Genomic DNA, 18,783 nt, shown 5'->3' with positions numbered 1-18,783 from the left:
AAATCAACCTAAAAATTAGAAAACCTAAAAATAAAATTGTAGCTTAATGAGAAAGGGAAGAAAATAAAATGAGAGGAAAAGCAATAATTATGATGAAGAAGATGTGGGCAAGTAGATGTGAGAAAGAAAAGAAATGAAAAATGGAGGCGGCTGTGAGGAAAGGTGAAAATGAAATTAGCTTTAGGGTTAAGTGTTATTAAATGAGGGGCTGCATTACTTTTATTAAAACGATGTCATTTTTAACAATTCGGAAATTCGGTTATCTCGGTCGGTTTTTCACCCAAACCGAACCGAACCGAAAAATTCAAAAATTTTATTTATTAAAACCGAACCGAACTGAAAAACCAAAAAACCGAACCGAATTTCTAAAATCGGTTCGGTTCGGTTTGGAAATTCGGTTTCGGTCGGTTTTTGCACACCCCTACTAGTTGATAACATGTATAATTTGTTTTATATGTATTTTTCACTATAGTTGGTAATGAACTAGAGAATTTGTATATTGTTGATATAATTTTAGTATATTGTTCGGTTAATATTTAGTATGCGATGTGGTGTAATGTTGATGTAATAATAAAATTTCAGTATATTTTGATGTGTTCACTCTTGGTATACTGTTGGTATAATTTTAGTATATTATTAGTTTAATTTTTAATATACGATTTGATGTAATTTTGGTAAATTTTTATTTAATATTAATAAAATCTCAGTATGTATAATGTTGGTATATTGTTGATATAATGTTGATATAATGTTAGTTTATTAGTATACTAACATTATATCCACAGTATACACCGTATGTTTGATATTTTTTTAATTTTTTTGTACTTTTGTAAATATTATTAATATTTTTGTATGAAAAAAATCAACATATAGTTTTTTAATTATTTTTATTTTTTCGGTAAATGGCGTAATTTTCTCTTTTAAATATTTGGGGTTTTGTGATCGGACCAATAAAAGTCAAGGACCGATTATTAGCCCATAGTATGAGAATGGGGGAAGTATGTGGGAGGATGTGTTTGATCCGGTTGTACAGTTGAATTGGGCGATTTTGATATTTAGTGGGTGAATTGATGGTTTATTGTAGAAATAATAAAATGAATTATGGGTGTGGCATCTGCTACTATTGTTTTTTGATTTTGATTAATTAAACGTAGTGGGATTCTCATTCTCATCCCACTTCCTCGGTTGCTTTCTGGGTCCCTCCCTTTTAGTTTTGGCACAATGATTAATCCATTTCATCATTCCCACAATTTTGTGTTTGCAGGTATCAGATTTCATCTTCTTTTGCAATTTGGTCCATATTTAGTTGGTGGGAGGGTTTGTTATACTTGGTTTACATCAAATTTCTTGCTTTTATGTAAACTAGAGCAGAAATTAAACATAGTTATATGTATGTTATGTGTATTTGTTTGCAGAAAATACAAATGGTGGCAACATGTTTCTCAACAGCCATCACCTGTCTCCTATTCCTTAATTTTGTAGCTGTTGCTTATACCTCCAAGGATCCTGACCTACAAGGTTTGCTGCTATCTATCCTCTGCTCTTGTTTCCAAATCATTTGAATAAGCTTTTAACTATTTTACTAATGTGTAGGTGAAGCTTTGATTGAGCTTCTTAGAGGACTCAATGATTCGAATCACCGAATGGCGGATTGGAATTACTTTTTTGTTAGCCCTTGCTTTAGTTGGTCTCATGTCACTTGCACAAATGGAAATGTCATATCCCTGTAAGTGCTGCATTTGCTTTCCATTTTTTTCGTAACGAATGCAATACATGCTTCGCGTTCTTCAGTTTTCGTTTCAATTTTCTCATAATCGTTGTTGTCTATTTTCTTACAGGACATTTACTTTGTGAATCTACTATCTTGCAGGAGCTTGGCTTCAAATGGATTTTCTGGAACCCTTTCACCTGCAATCACCAAACTGAAGTTCTTGGTTAACTTGTTAGTTGATTTACTGTGATCATAAGATTGCACTGCATGCATGATGAACCAGATTTATAGAACATAGATCATCAAATGCTTGTGAAAACACTAGTATAATCAGCTTGCACAGCAAAACATTCAAGAACCGAAATCCAATTGCTTTAATTGCAGGCTAATGGATAGAAGTTTTGTGATGGTAAACTTGGATAGACATTCTTTTTATTTACTTTGCTTCCTGTAATTCTTCTATTACTTTGCTTTATTTATCAGGCCGAGTCATATCATGAAAACTTTTTTTTCTGTTTATCTTTTGATCTTTGAATTATATATATATACACATGTAGTTGTATATTAGACATGCATATTTCTGTACTATGATGATGTTCATAAAGTTATTGTGCTCCATTCAGGGAACTGCAGAACAATAATTTATCTGGGTCATTGCCTGATTATCTTGCCAACCTGGTGCACCTTGAAAATCTAAATCTTGCTAATAATAAATTCCAAGGTTCTATACCTAGCAGTTGGGGAAAGCTGGTTAACTTAAAGCGTATGTAAGTATGCAATTAATGATTATTGAAGAGTCCAATTTACTTGTTCTATTTATATGGCTGTGAAACATACACAGATTTTGCGTAAAAGTTCCTTAGATTGTTGTTGTGTATGAGATTTGCTAGTAGGAGTTTTTTAGTATATGAACCATTCATTTAATTGTTTAAGCTGCATCTGTTAAGTTGCATTTTTCTTAGTAACATCAAAATTGAATTTTGATTGATGTAAATAAGGCTGTTCGTATTACCTATGCTTTATTTTTCTAGCTCATTGAATTAATGTCAGAAAACTTTCTATTTGCTGGTTCTAATTCATCTTCAAGTGCAAGTTGCATGCCAACTTTATTTCAGTTTTAACTAGTATAGTTTAATCAACTAACAGCAGTTCATAAAAGATAAAAGAAAATCTTTAGGAAACATCTGTTCCATTGTTGTGAAAGGCTTGTCTCAGGCACTGGCCAGGGCCTCACCCTTGCATCAAGCTTATCTTAATTTATTTTATTGTTAGTTAGACTTAAAAAATCTAAATTATTAAGTTTATGGGGGTTGTGCTTATTTTTTTATTTTACGTATGAAGAATATATTTATGATTTTTACAAATTTTATTTTGTGATTTTTTTTTTCTAACGCCTTTCTTTCGAAAGGCGGGTGCCTCGCGCCTCGGGCACTAGGACCCCTTGGCGGAGCGGAGCGCCCTTCGCCTTTAATAACAATGATCTTTTCGAAGTATTTAACTATGGTTGATCTATTTTTTTCATTTAATTTCTTCTGTTATTCACCTTTGAGCTCGCTCAAATTCCGTTTCCTTCTCTTCATGACAGGGATATTTCTTCAAACAACTTAATCGGACGAGTACCAGTGCAACTATTTTCAATTCCTGAGTTCAAGTAAGTTCCATTAATATGTGTATCCTTCTTTTGATTTTGTTTTAATAAGTTAACTCTTTAATGTTTCTTATTTGCTTTGGGCATCTACTTTTTACTCTATTTTGACCAGTTTTCTTCCCAACGTTAATTCTTTGATTTACTTTCTTGGCTAAACCCGTCTTAAAGTCCTTATACTATTAGCTTTTATTTCACTAAGTCCTTAACATATACTTGCATTTAAGTAGCCCCTTAACTATTTATTTTGTACGCATGCGGTCCTTTTAGGTATGAAAAATCGTAGTTTTATGCCAATCGAAACGACGCCATTTTTTGTAATTTTATTTATAGAAGGATCACGATTGTACAAAATAAATAGTTAAAGGATTACTTAATGCAAAATATATGTTAGGACAAGTGAAAAAAAAAGCTTATAGGGTAATTGATCCTGACTATCATTGAATTCTTAAATTTTTTCATTTCAGTTACTAAACTATTTTTTTTTTCTTTTTGATCATTGAACTTTCATTTTTTTCTGTTTTGATATTTTTCGGCAAAAATGTTTATGTTGCAGCCGGAAGTTGACATGTGCGACCGGATTTTGCTAGTTTTACTTTGAAAATTTATCACACGTACATAATTTTACTTTAAGAAGAAGTTTTTAGGTCAAATTATGCATCCATGGCAAGTTTTCATGTAGAAAATAATAATTTCGGCAGCCACCTAAGCATTTTTAGTCGGAAAATACCAAAATGAAAAAAATGAAAGTTCAGTTTTCAAAAAGAAAAAATAGTTTAGTTTACTTGAATGTTTAGTGCAGGATCAGTCAGTGTTATTAAAAGCGGGCGCTCAGGCGAGGCGCCACAGACTGATGGCGCCTCCAGACCTTCCAGTCGAGGCGCCTTCAGTAAGGCGAGCGCTTTATTTGCTTAAGCGCTCGCCTTGGCCCGCCTTGGAATATGAAAAAAGCACGCTGTATTGAATTTTTTGTTTTTTTACGTTTTTTAGGTGACTTTTACTCTAATCTAGACATTCCTATTTGATAGCCTTAATTAATGCCTTAATTAATGCTTTAAATGGATTTAACTTAGGAAGTTTAAAAGTCTTTTAGGAAGTCTAAAAGTCTATTCAAGTTTCTATTTAAGTGTTTAGGATTAAGTAAAACACAATAACTTCAAATTAAAATATACGTTCAGTAGAAAAAAAAGAGCAGAGCCTTTTATTCTTTCTTCTCACGCCATGGATAGCCAACCTCAACCATGCACTGATGGTTCAACAACTGAAAAGAAGAAGGATCCGGGATGGAAATACAACTACTTGCAAAATCCTAGTGACCCAAATCCAGTTACTTGTTCTTTTTGTGGGAAAGTCACAAATGGTGGCATATATAGAGCAAAGCTACATCAAATCGGAGGTAATAAAGATGCAAGAAGATGTTTGAAGTGTCCTGAACATGTTAAGTTGGAATTACAGTAGTATATGATGGAAAAAAAAACAAAAAGTTAGCAGCTACATGTTAGCATTGAATTTGATGAAGATGTTGATGGATATTTTAGTGATTGAATTTAGGTCCTTATTCTGATTAGTTATAAGATCGTCTTTTGTTGAAAGTTGAAACTCGTTGTGATTTTGGTATTGCATGATAAGTATTTAGGGTTAGGACTATTATTATAGATCTATTAGCTTTATGATTATGGTTTAAATTTAGAAATTTAAGAGTTTTATATTTATGATTTATGATTTTTTATTAAATATATATATTTAATATTTTTAGGTATTGGCGCCTTACTTCGATAAGGCGAGCGCTTTTTTAGCGCTTCTCACCTCGGGCGATATATGGCTATCTCGCCTTGAGAGCGCCTTGCGCCTTAAACAACACTGGGATCAGTTACCCTATAGTTTAGAGACTTTATGAAGGATTTAGCCTACTTTTCAATAATCAATATATCTCCGAGCACTGACACAATGTAATCTGAAGTGATCACCGTGGAATGACTGGGGTCTCAATTTTCAGTGAATTCTCTTTTATTAATCCACAAAAATTGGTATAAAGGGTATGTGTGTAACTCCCATGCATGTGCAAATATCTTGTTCTGATAATGATTTCTGACAGACTAAAGAAAAAGCATTATTGGTCCATCTTTCTTCAATATATATTTTGAATTAGAGTTCTAAGTTTTCAGATGAGTTTTGCATAATCTAAGCTTCCATTTTTTACACAAGTTATCTTACTCTTGGATGGTGATAGCTATTCAGCTATTACTGGTTCTTTTTAGCCTGGTGAATTTTTAAAAGTATCAAAGCCTTTTGACTTCATCTTAAATGGCGAGAGCTAGGCTGGTATCAGTTCCATCTTAGGTTAATTCTTGCCAAGCTTTATTGAAAGTTGTATCCTGCCCACCCCCCTTCACTACCAATCCCTACCCATAGACAGAGAGGAGAATATGCAATGGGGATAAAGAGCAGAGAATGATGAAAAGCTAATAGCCTGGTGTGATGGACAGATCTGGAATTTTAGTGGAATCTTCTCAGTTATAATGCTAGGAAGCTGCTTTGTATTGTTCCATATAGAAAACTGCAAATGGATAAGGTAGTAGAGCCAACATTGATCCAGATTCTTTTCAATCTTTGGAATTTAGACACCAGTATACATATTCAAATTGAAAAGCAAATAAGTCCATGCAGATGTTATGGACTTATTCTATGGTAAGTCTATTCCAGAAGCATGAAGAAGAATGATTTGGCAATTGACAGTAAAGACGCCTAGCTAACAGTTTAATATTTAGGAGCTATTTTTTTTATTAGATTCTTTCTTATTCAGTTGGTTTCTTATTCCATAGTATTATGTTTCCTAGTAATATTCCAATTAGGAATCTTTTTATTTAGTACTCCCTCCGTCCCATTCTAATTGAACAAATTTTCTATTTTGAGTGTCCCATTCTATTTGAGAACTTCTATTTATAGAATACTTTTTACACTACTTTTCTTCTTTTGCCCTCAATTAATGCATATTAAAAGCATATTTAAAAAAAAGTGGTGAAGCATTTAATGTAATATGAGGATACAAAAGTAAGTTACTAAAATTTCTTAAACAATGTGCAATGAGAATTTTCTCAATTAGAATGGGACAGAAGGAGTATTATATTTTCTAGTACTATTAGGAGTCTTGCTACCCAAGACTAATTGTATTATATATAGTTGTTCAGCTTATTAATAAAAGGGTTAATTACATATAAAATCACCACCTTTACACGAATTTTCAAAAATAACACGACATTTAAAACGTGTCAATTCAGGGCATCACCTTTCATTTCTTTTCAAAAACAACATGGGCACATTTTTAGATAAAATTTTGCTGGCTTGGACACCCGATGGGAGTGACACGTGTCATGCCACGTTAGCAAAAATGCCACTAAAAATATGTACATGTTGTTTTTGAAAAGAAATGAAAGGTGGTGCCCTGAATTGCCACGTTTTAAAGGTCATGTTATTTTTGCAATTTTGTGTAAAGGTGGTGATTTTATATGTAATTAACCCTTAATAAAATTATCGAAAAATTCAAAACAACTCGGTTAGGAAACTCTCTCTAGAGTTTCCGGGTGGGCAGCACTCTCCATTTCCAACAATCATTTTAGCTAAAAGGCATAATAAATCAAGAACAAGACAACCTTCAAAAGAAGGTCATCACCCTGTGACACGATACTTATCGACTAATCATAACAGAAGATCATGGCCAATGTTGCAGATAGAAACTGTAGTCCATGCATTGTTCTAGGTTGTCAAGTTGGAACTTGCATGATGTGTTTATCGTCATTCGTAATTTACTTTCCTACTTTCACTGATAGTAAACCAACAGAAGTTACATGTTAATTAAGGCATCCTCAAATTTTGATTTCTCCTTTAAGCATGCGACACAAGCAAATCTCATTGTAATAGTTTAAATGTCTTGAGCATGTCGCTTGATGTAAACTATCAGTTAATTGAACACTTGCTCATTTACATACTTAAATTATGTGTAACAGATTAATAGAGTATTATGTTTACCCAAAATGAATCAGAATTGATGCATGTGTAGCATGTATCTAGAGCGTTTTAATGTGCTTGTTAATGAATACTTTGCTCTCAGTTTTACAGCGACAGGTCTTACTTGTGGCTCCAATTTGGCAGAACCTTGCATCTCAAGGTCTCCTGCAGGTTTGTTTGTTAAATTCTTCTTATGCTGTGTGTGTTTCTCAGTGATGTCAGACATCAAGTGGAGCTTAAGCTAGAATTTATTTTGCAGTTCCAACCAAGAAGTCAAGACTGAAAATCATTGTCATTACCGCATGCTGTGGCGCTTTCATACTTTTGCTCCTTGGCTTTGCATGCCAATATCATAGATCCCGCAGACTCAAACATGATGTTTTTGTTGATGTTGCTGGTAATTTTCTTTTCCTTCATTAATAGCAGTGCCATTACTTATTAGGTTCTTTGATAAGAACTTCATGCAAGGCTGCGTCGTGATTATGAAGTTGATGAACCAGACTGCTTTCATAGTCTAACACCTGTTTAATCTTGTGAACATATAAAATCTTAGGTGAAGATGACCGCAAAGTCTCTTTTGGACAGCTTAGAAGATTTTCTTGGCGTGAAATCCAACTGGCTACTGGCAATTTCAGTGAAAACAACATAATTGGACAGGGAGGATTTGGAAAAGTGTATAAAGGCGTCCTTTCAGACAACACAAAGATTGCCGTAAAACGTCTTTCAGATTGTAATAGTCCAGGAGGAGAGGCTGCTTTCCATAGAGAGGTTCAAATTATTAGTGTTGCAGTTCATAAGAATCTTTTACGGTTGATTGGGTTTTGTACAACTTCCTCGGAGAGAATCCTTGTTTATCCGTATATGCAAAATCTCAGTGTTGCATATCACCTGAGAGGTAAATTAGTCCTTATATAAACACCATGCTTCATTCTGTCATTGTTCTCTAATATCAGTATAATAAAATGGATCAAGTTAGTGGATATTTATGTTTTGTTGTTAATTTAGTATAGAGTTAAAAGCCGGAGAAAAGGGGCTGGATTGGGATACAAGGAGACGCGTGGCCTTTGGTGCAGCTCATGGGTTGGAGTATCTGCATGAGCATTGTAATCCTAAGATAATACACCGTGATTTAAAGGCTGCCAACATTCTCTTAGATGACCATTTTGAAGCTGTTGTTGGAGATTTTGGGCTAGCAAAGGCAGTCGACACACAGCTGACTCATGTGACGACTCAGGTACGTGGTACAATGGGTCATATTGCCCCAGAATATTTGTCGACTGGAAAATCTTCAGAAAAGACTGATGTTTTTGGATATGGGGTAACACTTCTGGAATTGGTGAATGGTAAGCGTGCAATCGATCTTGCCCGACTAGATGAGGAAGAGGATGTTCTTTTGATTGATCATGTAAGACTTGGACCTTTTACTCTTTACTCTTTCGTATTTCTAATTTTTGTTCGTCTCTGAAATGATATATGCGACGTCAAGCAGGCCAAAAAGTTGGTCAGAGAAAATAGAGTGGATGACATTGTGGATGGAAACTTGAAGTGTTATGACCGGAAACAAGTAGAGATATTGGTGAAGGTTGCTCTGCTTTGCACCCAAAGCTCACCGGAACTGCGCCCGAGAATGGCGGAAGTGGTGAAGCTGCTTCAAGGAACGGGCCTGACAGAGAGATGGACGGAGTGGGAGCAGCTGGAGGACGTCAGGAATCAAGAGTTCTCACTCATGTCTTCCCACTTTCTCTGGCCTGAACATTCCACTCTTCACCAAGAAGCTATTCAATTGTCCAACCCGAGATGATCGATCATGCTTTTTAACCTAATACTGACTACAGGAAATGAGAACTACCGTGTATGCCTTTGTTTATACCTTTTTTTTCTAATTCCTATTTACAGCTCTAATTTAACTCATTTAATATGCTAATTCGATCCATCTCAACTCATGCTCCACATTTTATCTATAAGTATTTGAACAAAGGGTCAACGCGCCCCCTCAACTTGTGATGCGGGGTCATTTAGCCCAATTTATACTTTTTTGAGCAACTAACCCCAAAACTCTTCATTTTTGGGTCAAATAACCCCATAATTTATTTTTTTATTTTAAAAAACAGATTTAGGATAATTTTATCGCAACAATTAGGGAAGTATCTAATTACTTTTTTGCATCCCTCACCTCCGATTTGTATTTTACGCATTTTAAAAATACAATTATGGGGTTACTTGACCCGAAAATGAAGAGTTTTGGGGTTATTTGCTCAAAAAGGTATAAATTGGGTTAGATGACCCCGTGACACAAGTTTAGGGGGCGCTTTGACCCTTTGTTCATAAGTATTTCCACTTGTTTGTTGGAGAAATCATAATCTCAATGCTCCACACTTTCCAGCAATGTTTTGAAAATCGGACCGGCCGGTCAGACCGGGTTAATCGGGAACCGGCTGTCTGTCCGGTTTGGTTTCTTTTAAAATCGGAATGCTTAAAAACCGGTCAAAAACCGGATTTAACCGGGAAAATCGGGTTTAGCATAAAAACCAGCTAAATATGGTTTTTCAAAAAATGGTTAAAAAGACACTTTTTTGACAAAAAAAGCATTTTTTGGTCCTTACCATGTGTCTTTGTTTTCTCTCACCCATGTGTCTCTTATTCTCTCATATAAATTATTACACACATTAATTATTGAAATATTTACACTTTATACCATAATAAGGTAAAATATTTACAAACATGTTATCTTATACTTTCTATTTATAATAGTGTTTTCCATATTTCTAAATATACAACCTTATTTCTTTTATTACCAAAAATACATTCTCTTTTCTTTATTCTTCAAAACTCTAATTTCTTTTTTTTTCTTCTTCCATTAATGTTCACCCCCCATCATCAAACTTCATTTTTCAAAGCACACAACAACCATCCTTCTACCGCCGCCGCCGCTCGTCCCCAGCACGCCGCCGCCGCTGTGCCTCCACGTCCACGTCACCGTTGCTGCCCCTCCACGACCACGCCGCCGCTGCTATCTCCTCCACTCCACCGCTATTTGAGTGTAATATTTTAAAATTATATTTATATGTATAGATCTAGTATTTATATGTGTAGATATATGGCTTGTGTGTAGGGGTGTACATGGTCTGGTTTGACTGGTTTAGCATTGATATTTTAGTCCAAACCAATTATACTGGTTTCAAACCAAAATCAAACCACACACATTATAAAACTAGCAAAATTGGTTTGGTTTGATTTGATAATTTTTTCTTTAAAACCAGTTTAACCATCTGTTACTGGCATTTTGCGTTTTTGTGAAAACCGTAACAAGTGTGTGAATGCGGGCGTGCCAGGAAGTAGATTCCAAATTGTGAATTTAACTTCTTAAAAAAGCAATTGGGGTTTGGTTAAACTTATTACAAGTACTCCAAAAGAGTACACTACTAGAAATCAGCACATTAGCGACGAAATTTAGCGATGGACTAAATTCTGTTGCTAATGTGCACCTTAACGACGGGTTTGCCGACAGATATGGTTACCATCGGCAAATCCCACAAAAAGAAAGGCGGGAAGCTTCCCGCCTATCTTTTACGACGGATTAGCGACGGATTAGTAAATTCGTCGCTAATGTTAGCGACGGATTTACTAATCCGTCGTTAATGCATGGGCTAAGTAAAACTCAACGTTTTACTTAGCCCGTTTTAGCGATTGATTAGTAAATCCGTCGCTAACATTAGCGACGGATTTACTAATCCGTCGCTAATCTTATACGTTAATGAAACGCTCCATTTCATTAACGGATGGCGACGACATTAATTATCCGTCGCTAAATCATAACCTAATAAAACGTTGTCTGCCTCTCTCTCCTTGTTTCTTATTTTCCTTTTCTTTTTTCTTCTCTTTGCCGTCTGCCGCCGTCTGCCGCCCTCTTCTTTTCCGTTTCCGGTATGTTTTTCTCCTCCCTTTCCCTTTCCTTTTCCGGAACGTTTTTATTTTAACGTTTTGTATTTTGTTTGGCAGCCACTGCCACCGTCAGCCCATTGCCGCCGGTTACTTGTCGCCGCCGTCTGCCCGCCGACGTTCGTCCACCGAGTTAGTCCCATTTATTTTGTTCTAATTACTGATTTTAGATATTAATATAATTAGATTTTAATTAGATTTTAATTACATTTTAATTAGATTTTAATTAGATTAGGTTTAAATTAGATTAGGTTTAAATTATATTTCTAGAATTAAATTATAAAAATTTCAGATTATTACATTAGGTTAGTATTTATTTTGATTTAATAGATTATTTTAATTAAAATCCTTAAGTTTATTTTAATTAGGTTAGTATTATTGGATTAGGTTAGGATATTTTGTTTTATTTTATTTTTGTTAAAAAAATAGAGTAGTTTATTTAAATTTATTAGATTATTAATAAGTAAATTTTTATTAATTTTCTAAAAATAGTAATAAAATTAGGGTCATTTATAATTAGATTTTTATAGTTAATTATGATAATTTGAAATTAGTAGAGAATATTATTAGTTTGTTTAAGTTGATCTATACAATTAAAATTGCATTATATTATTATTATAATAAATAATAATATAATTAGATTATAATTATTAGATTATAATGATGTATTTTTAAAAATAGTTGAATAGAATAGTAAAAATATTATTTAATACTTGTAAAATTATGAAAAAATTGACATAATTCATGATGGTTGTAATCATATAATGAATTGGTGGAATTGGTGTATTGAATCTTTGAATATGTAATATTTTGCTTGCAGGATCTCCCTGAAAAATGGGTGGTGCTCATTTTTAAGGGAAATGCTGCCGGATTTTTGTTAATAATTAGAAAAAAATATTTAGTAGTACTCAAAGTAGACATTCAATTTGTTAACTTGTAGTGCTCTAACAGACTTATTTGAAACTATTATTGTAGGGTTTGTCCTTATTACGGTTATTCCTATTGTCGTCCATTCACACCGTTTTTACCATCCACATTCTCTTCTCTCTTGCGGTTCTGCTCTTCAACAAGTAAGTGTTACTACATTTCTGTATTTCATTTTAGTTTGTTACAGTAAATTGAATAACTGGTAAATTTTATTAACAAAGATTTTATTCCCACCGAATAAACTCTTACCTAGCCGTAGAAACCCGTCCCGCGTGTTTAAGAGATTGAACGACACCGGATTGTACGTGTGTACAGTTCGTAAAACTGCCGTCGTCTGCGTAATTTGATCACGAAAAAACATATATGTATGGATATGGTATAAAAATATTTGGTAGTTTTCTGGCGTATGTTCTCCGGGTGGCTATTTAATATAGACTGTGTAACGCTTATTCCTTACGGAATATATAATTAGCGTTACACACCCTATATTATATAATGCACCTGGGGAACGACGCCGGAAGGCTGTCGAATATTTTTTCCGTATTCATGCATATATCGTGATCAAATTATGGGGCGCCAGTTTTGCGAATGGGATAGGACCCTACCCTTTTAACAGTCAATTACATTGACTTTGCTACGTTGAGCTTATGAACCAGTACCTAATTGTACGTCCTCCAGAAATGAATCCAGATCGGAGTTGGATGTATACGAGGCATGACAGAGGCTTCCTGCCGCCGGATTTTTTCCCTAATCTTGAAGATTTTGTGAATTTTGCTATACAACATCCAGAGTGTATGAGTGGAGAAGAGATAAAATGCCCATGTTCTAGGATAAAATGTAGAAATATGAATTTTCGAGATGTAGAAGTTGTGAAACTACATGTCTTGCAGTCTCGGTTTATTCCAGATTACTATGTCTGGATTCACCACGGTGAGGTGAATATCCCTCTTGTTGTTCAGCAGCTGGCTAATGAATACGATTATTATAATGAGGGAGGGGGAGATTTAAACTATGGTCAGAGAATGGTTATTGATGCTGCTAGTCCTGAAATTTTTGAGGAAGAGGCCCCGAATGAAGAAGCTCATAAGTTTTTTGATATGATGAATGCGGCAGAAGAAGAAATATGGCCCGGAAATAGCAGACACTCACCCCTGTCCGCATCTGTTGAAATTTTGGATATTAAGTGTCGACATCAGGGGTCGATATCTTTGATTGATGACACCTGCCGTTTATTACAAGAACTGCTTCTAGAGAATAACAAAATGCCGAATTTTTTTGCTAATATCAAGAAGCTGGTGAAAGGTCTCGGGTTGCCGGTTGAGGTTATTGATTGCTGTTTCCACAACTGTATGATTTACTGGGGGGCAGACGAGGATTTAACTCACTGTAAAGTTTGCACATTTCCTCGGTGGAAACCTGTTACGAAAAGTAATTCGGCCAAAAGAAGGGCTAACGTTCCGTATAAAAAAATGTTTTATTTCCCTTTAACTCCGAGGCTGCAAAGGTTGTACGCTTCCAAAGCCATGGCTAAACATATGACATGGCACGCCGAACATGAAATGGAAGACGAGAAGATGTGTCATCCTTCTGACTCTCCGGCTTGGAAACGGTTCAGTGAGTTGCATACAGATTTTGCAGATGAAACAAGAAATATCAGACTAGGCTTATGTACTGACGGGTTTCAACCATTTGGTAGTTTTGGGTCAAAATATTCTTCATGGCCGGTCATTGTGACGCCATATAATCTGCCTCTTGGCATGTGCATGAAGGACGAGTTTATGTTGTTGACAATACTTGTCCCGGGACCTGGAAATCCAAAAAATCATATGGATATTTTCCTACAACCGTTAATAGCGGAGTTGAATCAGTTGTGGGAATCTTGAATCCGGACGTATGACATTCAAAAGAGGCAGAATTTTCAAATGAGGGCGGCGCTTATGTGGACAATTAATTATTTTCCCGCTTATTCAATATTGTCTGGGTGGAGCACATCAGGAAGATTGGCATGTCCGCATTGTATGAAAAATACTGAGGCATTCACGTAGCCCGAGAGTGGTAAACAATCCTGGTTTGATTGCCACAGAAAGATTTCACCTACGGGCCACCATTTCCGTCGGAACGTTACTGAATTCCGAAAAGGCAAACAAGTAAATCACAAATTTGGAGGTGTGAGGACTGGAGAAAAAGGGTTAGCAGAGGTAGATGGTCTGGGGTTTAAGAGGGCTTATGAGACTAATGCTACGGCTACGCATGCTGAACTATCTAAAGGCCGTGGTTGGAATCGAAAGAGTATATTTTGGGATTTACCGTATTGGAAGACAAATGTAATCCGGCATATTCTCGATGTCATGCATATTGAGAAAAATGTTTTTGACAACATTTTCAGTACCGTGCTCAATGTACCCGGTAAGACGAAAGACACGGCAAAATCTCGGGCAGAGTTGAATGGGATTTGTGATCGTCCTGGCCTAGCACAAGATCAGGAAACCGATAGATATCCAAAGGCTTTGTATGCTTTGGATCAGGATTCAAAAAAAAAATTGCTCGAATGGATTCAAAAATTAAAGTTTCCGGATGGTTACGTGTCCAACTTGTCAAAGTGTGTTGATTTAAACAGTTTGAAGATGATGGGCATAAAAAGTCATGACTGTCATGTCTTCATGCAACGACTTTTGCCAATTGCTCTTCGGGAGCTTCTTCCGCCAGAAGTGTGGGAGCCTTTAACAGAGTTGAGTATCTTCTTCAGAGAATTAACTGCCACATCGCTGAAAAAAGCAGATCTTGAGAGATTAGATCTTGATATCCCAAAGATACTGTGCAAGTTGGAACGTATTTTTCCGCCGAGTTTTTTCAATTCGATGGAACATCTCCCCGTACACCTTCCGTACGAAGCTATGATGGCAGGACCTGTTCAGTATCGTTGGATGTATCCATTTGAAAGGTAATACATTTACAGTTCTATTTCCTTGATCGAGCGGTTAGTACATGAACTAATTATTTGATTATGCAGATACCTGAGAAAACTCAAAAATAAGGTCTCGAATAAAGGCAGAGTGGAAGGAAGCATCAGTAGCGGATATCTATTAGAGGAAACAGCGAAATTTGCATCTTTCTATTTCACGGATGGTGATCTGATGCTGCCATGTCGGAATCAAAGAAATGAAGTTTGCGATATGGACGTTGATGACGACGTCGACAGATTATCGATTTTCAAACCGAATGGGCGACCTATAGGTGCTTGTCGGAACCGATATCTGGATGATGCTGAATATGTTGCTGCCCGAAGGTATATCCTTCTAAATTGCCTTGAAATCGATCCTTACAGAGAGTAAGCCTTAATATACACATTTAAGTTCAATACTGAAGAATCTTATCCAAATTGTATTAATTCGCTCGCATTCTTGTAAATAGAGTTTTTGAAGGCGAGTTGTATGAAATCAACTCCGAAATCACACAGACCGAAGTTGTAGTAAAGTTGGAGAGTGAATTCGCCTTTTGGTTCGAGCAATATGTAAGTATTGATGTTGTTTTATTGTCGTAGTTGTATATATTATCGTGTTGATCCGTATAAATGCTATCGTGCTACAAGTGAAAGACCCAACTATTTGTACCAATCCCTATATTCTAAGTCTTGCAAAAGGACCGTTAGATCGGTCAAAACATTCAAGGGTTACTGTGTGAACGGGTTTAAATTCAATACTGAAGAATATGGGGAGGATCGGGTTACAATGAATAGCGGAGTCTGTGTAAAAGGATCACTCTACAGCCCGGCTAAAAGCGACTTTTATGGAATGTTGACTGACATTATCGAGTTAGAGTATCCAGCTCTACCAATAAAAAGGACGGTTTTGTTTAAAAGTAATTGGTTTGATCCTACAAAAAAGGTCGGTATGTTAGTCCATCCTCGGTATAACATAGTGGATGTTAATCACAGAAAGAGGTACAACAAATATGAACCTTTCATTTTAGCTGAACAGTCCGATCAAGTACATTACTTACCTTATCCTAGCAAAAGGCGGGACAAGAAAGATTGGTGGACAGTATGCAAGATAAAAGCTCGCTTTGAGCTAGACATGCCCGAAACAAATGTTCCAGCTTTCCAAAATGATAGTGCAGAACATCCGCTCAACGTCATAACGAATGACGAACCGACAAATTTAGTTGATCCAAATGGCGAGGCAGACGAGGCTGCATTACACAACCCTCCAGTAGTTGAGACAGAAGATGATCATCCACCATCTTCATCAGACGATGATGAAATTGGAGCGGGAGATAATATCGAAATTGCATGATTCATTTGAGTGTCATTTCTGTAGGATTTTGACTTTTATTTACGTTTGTTGATGTAGTAACTTTATTTTGTTAATAAATTAAGTATTATGGTTTTTATAATAGATGTGTTTATTTTTTTTCTTGTCGAATATTGTTTTGTAATCTTTTTTGCAGATATGAGAGGTTCAGGTGGTTCTTCTGCCGGCCGAGGCCGGGGTAGGGATACAGGTCAGGGACGCGGACGTGGACGCGGCCGTAGCGACCCAGAGCAGGATCCCCCTGAGGGCTTGGATCCCAGGGCTGAGCAGCAGGTGCTAGCGGGTAGACCCGCGCCACGGAGAGCGGCAAGACAGCCGCAGCCACAGGACGAGCTGCCAGCGATGGACGAGACTGGGAGCGTTAGAGTTACACCTGATGCTGCAAGGTATGATTGATTAACTTTTTTTTAAAATAATTTTATTTTAAAAATGTGAAAACTAATTTTTTTTGTAATATACATAGAAAGGTTACTGGATAGCAGGAACGACAGCGGACAGCATCTAGGGCGATCTTGCCCATTTTCCGATCTAGCTGGTTTACTGAGGGTTCCTCGTGGAAGAAGCTGACAGCAGAGCATAAGGACTTCTACTTCGAGGAGTTCAAGGTTTTAAAATTAATATTTTAAATATATATTTTACTTTCTTTTTTATTTCTAATTATTTTTATTAATTAATGGTTTGCAGAAGGGTTTTTGCTGGGACTCGACCTACCCTGAGGACCCGATTAGAGGGGTCTTCTACCGACATGCGGCATATCGGTACAAAGATACTCTCCACAACATGAAGCCGGATAAAAAAGAGGGCAGTGTTAGTGCTGATACTTGGGCGTCATGGAAGCGAGACTGGGATACTGCTGAGGCTAAGAAGAAGTCCGATATAGCACGAGCTAATCGGATGAGCGAGCCGTCCGGAGCTGGCACCGGACCGGTTCGACATACCGCAGGATCGCGATCGGCTACGAGGTATAAGACAGTTATGGTATGTTTTTAATATTAATAATCGTGTTATATATTTTGTTTATCTACTAATTAATTTTTTTATTTCATATGATAGACTGAGGAGCTCGGTCGAGAGCCCACTTTGGCTAAGTTGCATGTACGGTTGCACTTGACCAAAGCTGATCGGACTGTCTTCGTTGACAAGAGATCAAAGGATAAAAATGTAAGTTTATTAAGTGACTGTTTAATATGATATAGATATAACTTTATATAGACGTTTATAGGATGTTTACATGTTTGTTGTGGGTGTTGTGATTGCTATTATGTATAGTTGAAGAGAGAGTTTTTGCAGGATGTCCCTGAAAAATGGGTAATGATCAAATTGTAGATAAAATGCTGCCGAATTTTTGTTAGAAATGTAGGTTTAAACTAATATTTGCTAAGTATTTTTATAATTTTTCATTAAACTCTGAATTTATATTTTTAATCTCAGGACCGTTTTCAGGCAGAGCTTGCTGCAGCGACCCAGTCTCAGGTGGCTGGGGAAGGGAGTTCGTCAACTCCAGAACCGATCGACGAGAACGAGCTGTTTTTGTCTCTCGAGGCAATCAAGAAGCAGCGAGAATACGGTATTGGATCGGCTTCAGCATCCTACATCGGCCAGAGCAGCCGATTGCGCCGCGGCGGATCATCCCAGACACAGCAACAGGCGGTCGTTAGTAAGGAGATCGAGCAACGTATTTCTAGGGGGGGGGGTGAGGAACGGCTCGAGCAGCGAATCCGTACTGTGGAGGCGAGTTTTGAAGAGCGGGTCGAGCAGCGGATCCGTACTGTGGAGGCGGGTTTCGACGAGCGCATCCGTACTGAGCTTGCACGGCTGATGACTACACTCCCACCAGAGTTACGACCGCAGTTCCCCCCACCTCCACCTCCACCTGCTGATGACACTACTAGTTTGAGGTAGTATAGTATTTGGACTTGGATTGTAATACAGTTTGCATATTTTGACTTATTCAGTATTTAGCGAGTTGTATACTTTTTACTGTTTATATATACAATGTTTTAGATATTTGTGTTTTGGTTTATGTTTATTTGTCGTCTATCGTGTATGTGATTAAACTGATCTATTTAAAAACAGGGAAAAATCGAAAAATGCCGAAAAACGGGAATTTTCTGCCGAAATATTAAAAATTAGCAACCACATATGAGCTATTTAGCGACGGAATTTTCGTTGCTAAATAGCTCAACAAAACAACGAACCCGGGCTATTTAGCGACGGCAAATCCGTCGCTAAATAGCCCGGAACAT

The 18,783-nt window shown here is 36.5% G+C and overlaps 2 protein-coding genes across 7 annotated transcripts; both read left to right on the top strand.

Moving 5' to 3' along the window:
• Nucleotides 1-962: 962 nt before the first annotated feature.
• On the top strand, nucleotides 963-9,300 carry LOC126655272 (probable LRR receptor-like serine/threonine-protein kinase At5g63710). 6 transcript variants are annotated; one of them, XM_050349381.2, is made up of 12 exons: nucleotides 963-1,105; nucleotides 1,265-1,331; nucleotides 1,416-1,518; nucleotides 1,594-1,726; nucleotides 1,871-1,942; nucleotides 2,335-2,478; nucleotides 3,297-3,362; nucleotides 7,465-7,532; nucleotides 7,621-7,758; nucleotides 7,915-8,256; nucleotides 8,372-8,766; nucleotides 8,851-9,300. In XM_050349381.2, exons 1-12 carry the CDS (start codon nucleotides 1,071-1,073, stop codon nucleotides 9,160-9,162), a joined length of 1,875 nt encoding a protein of 624 aa, XP_050205338.1. In that variant the 5' UTR covers nucleotides 963-1,070; the 3' UTR covers nucleotides 9,163-9,300. The 6 variants fall into 6 exon arrangements, with proteins under 6 accessions (XP_050205338.1, XP_050205339.1, XP_050205340.1 ...); XM_050349383.2 differs by having other exon boundaries at nucleotides 964-1,105; nucleotides 1,265-1,317; XM_050349382.2 differs by having other exon boundaries at nucleotides 963-1,317.
• An 878-nt stretch (nucleotides 9,301-10,178) lies between these two features.
• On the top strand, nucleotides 10,179-18,544 carry LOC126655275 (uncharacterized). Its single transcript, XM_050349392.2, has 8 exons — nucleotides 10,179-11,285; nucleotides 11,361-11,432; nucleotides 12,276-12,370; nucleotides 16,674-16,923; nucleotides 17,001-17,142; nucleotides 17,222-17,499; nucleotides 17,591-17,698; nucleotides 17,969-18,544. The coding sequence occupies exons 1-5, from the start codon at nucleotides 11,116-11,118 to the stop codon at nucleotides 17,014-17,016; spliced, it is 603 nt and encodes a 200-aa protein (XP_050205349.1). The 5' UTR covers nucleotides 10,179-11,115; the 3' UTR covers nucleotides 17,017-17,142; nucleotides 17,222-17,499; nucleotides 17,591-17,698; nucleotides 17,969-18,544.
• Nucleotides 18,545-18,783: the final 239 nt, after the last annotated feature.

Source organism: Mercurialis annua, linkage group LG7 (assembly GCF_937616625.2).
Source record: "Mercurialis annua linkage group LG7, ddMerAnnu1.2, whole genome shotgun sequence".
Classification (NCBI taxonomy): Eukaryota; Viridiplantae; Streptophyta; class Magnoliopsida; order Malpighiales; family Euphorbiaceae; genus Mercurialis; species Mercurialis annua.
This window is presented reverse-complemented; position numbering and strand designations above follow the sequence as displayed.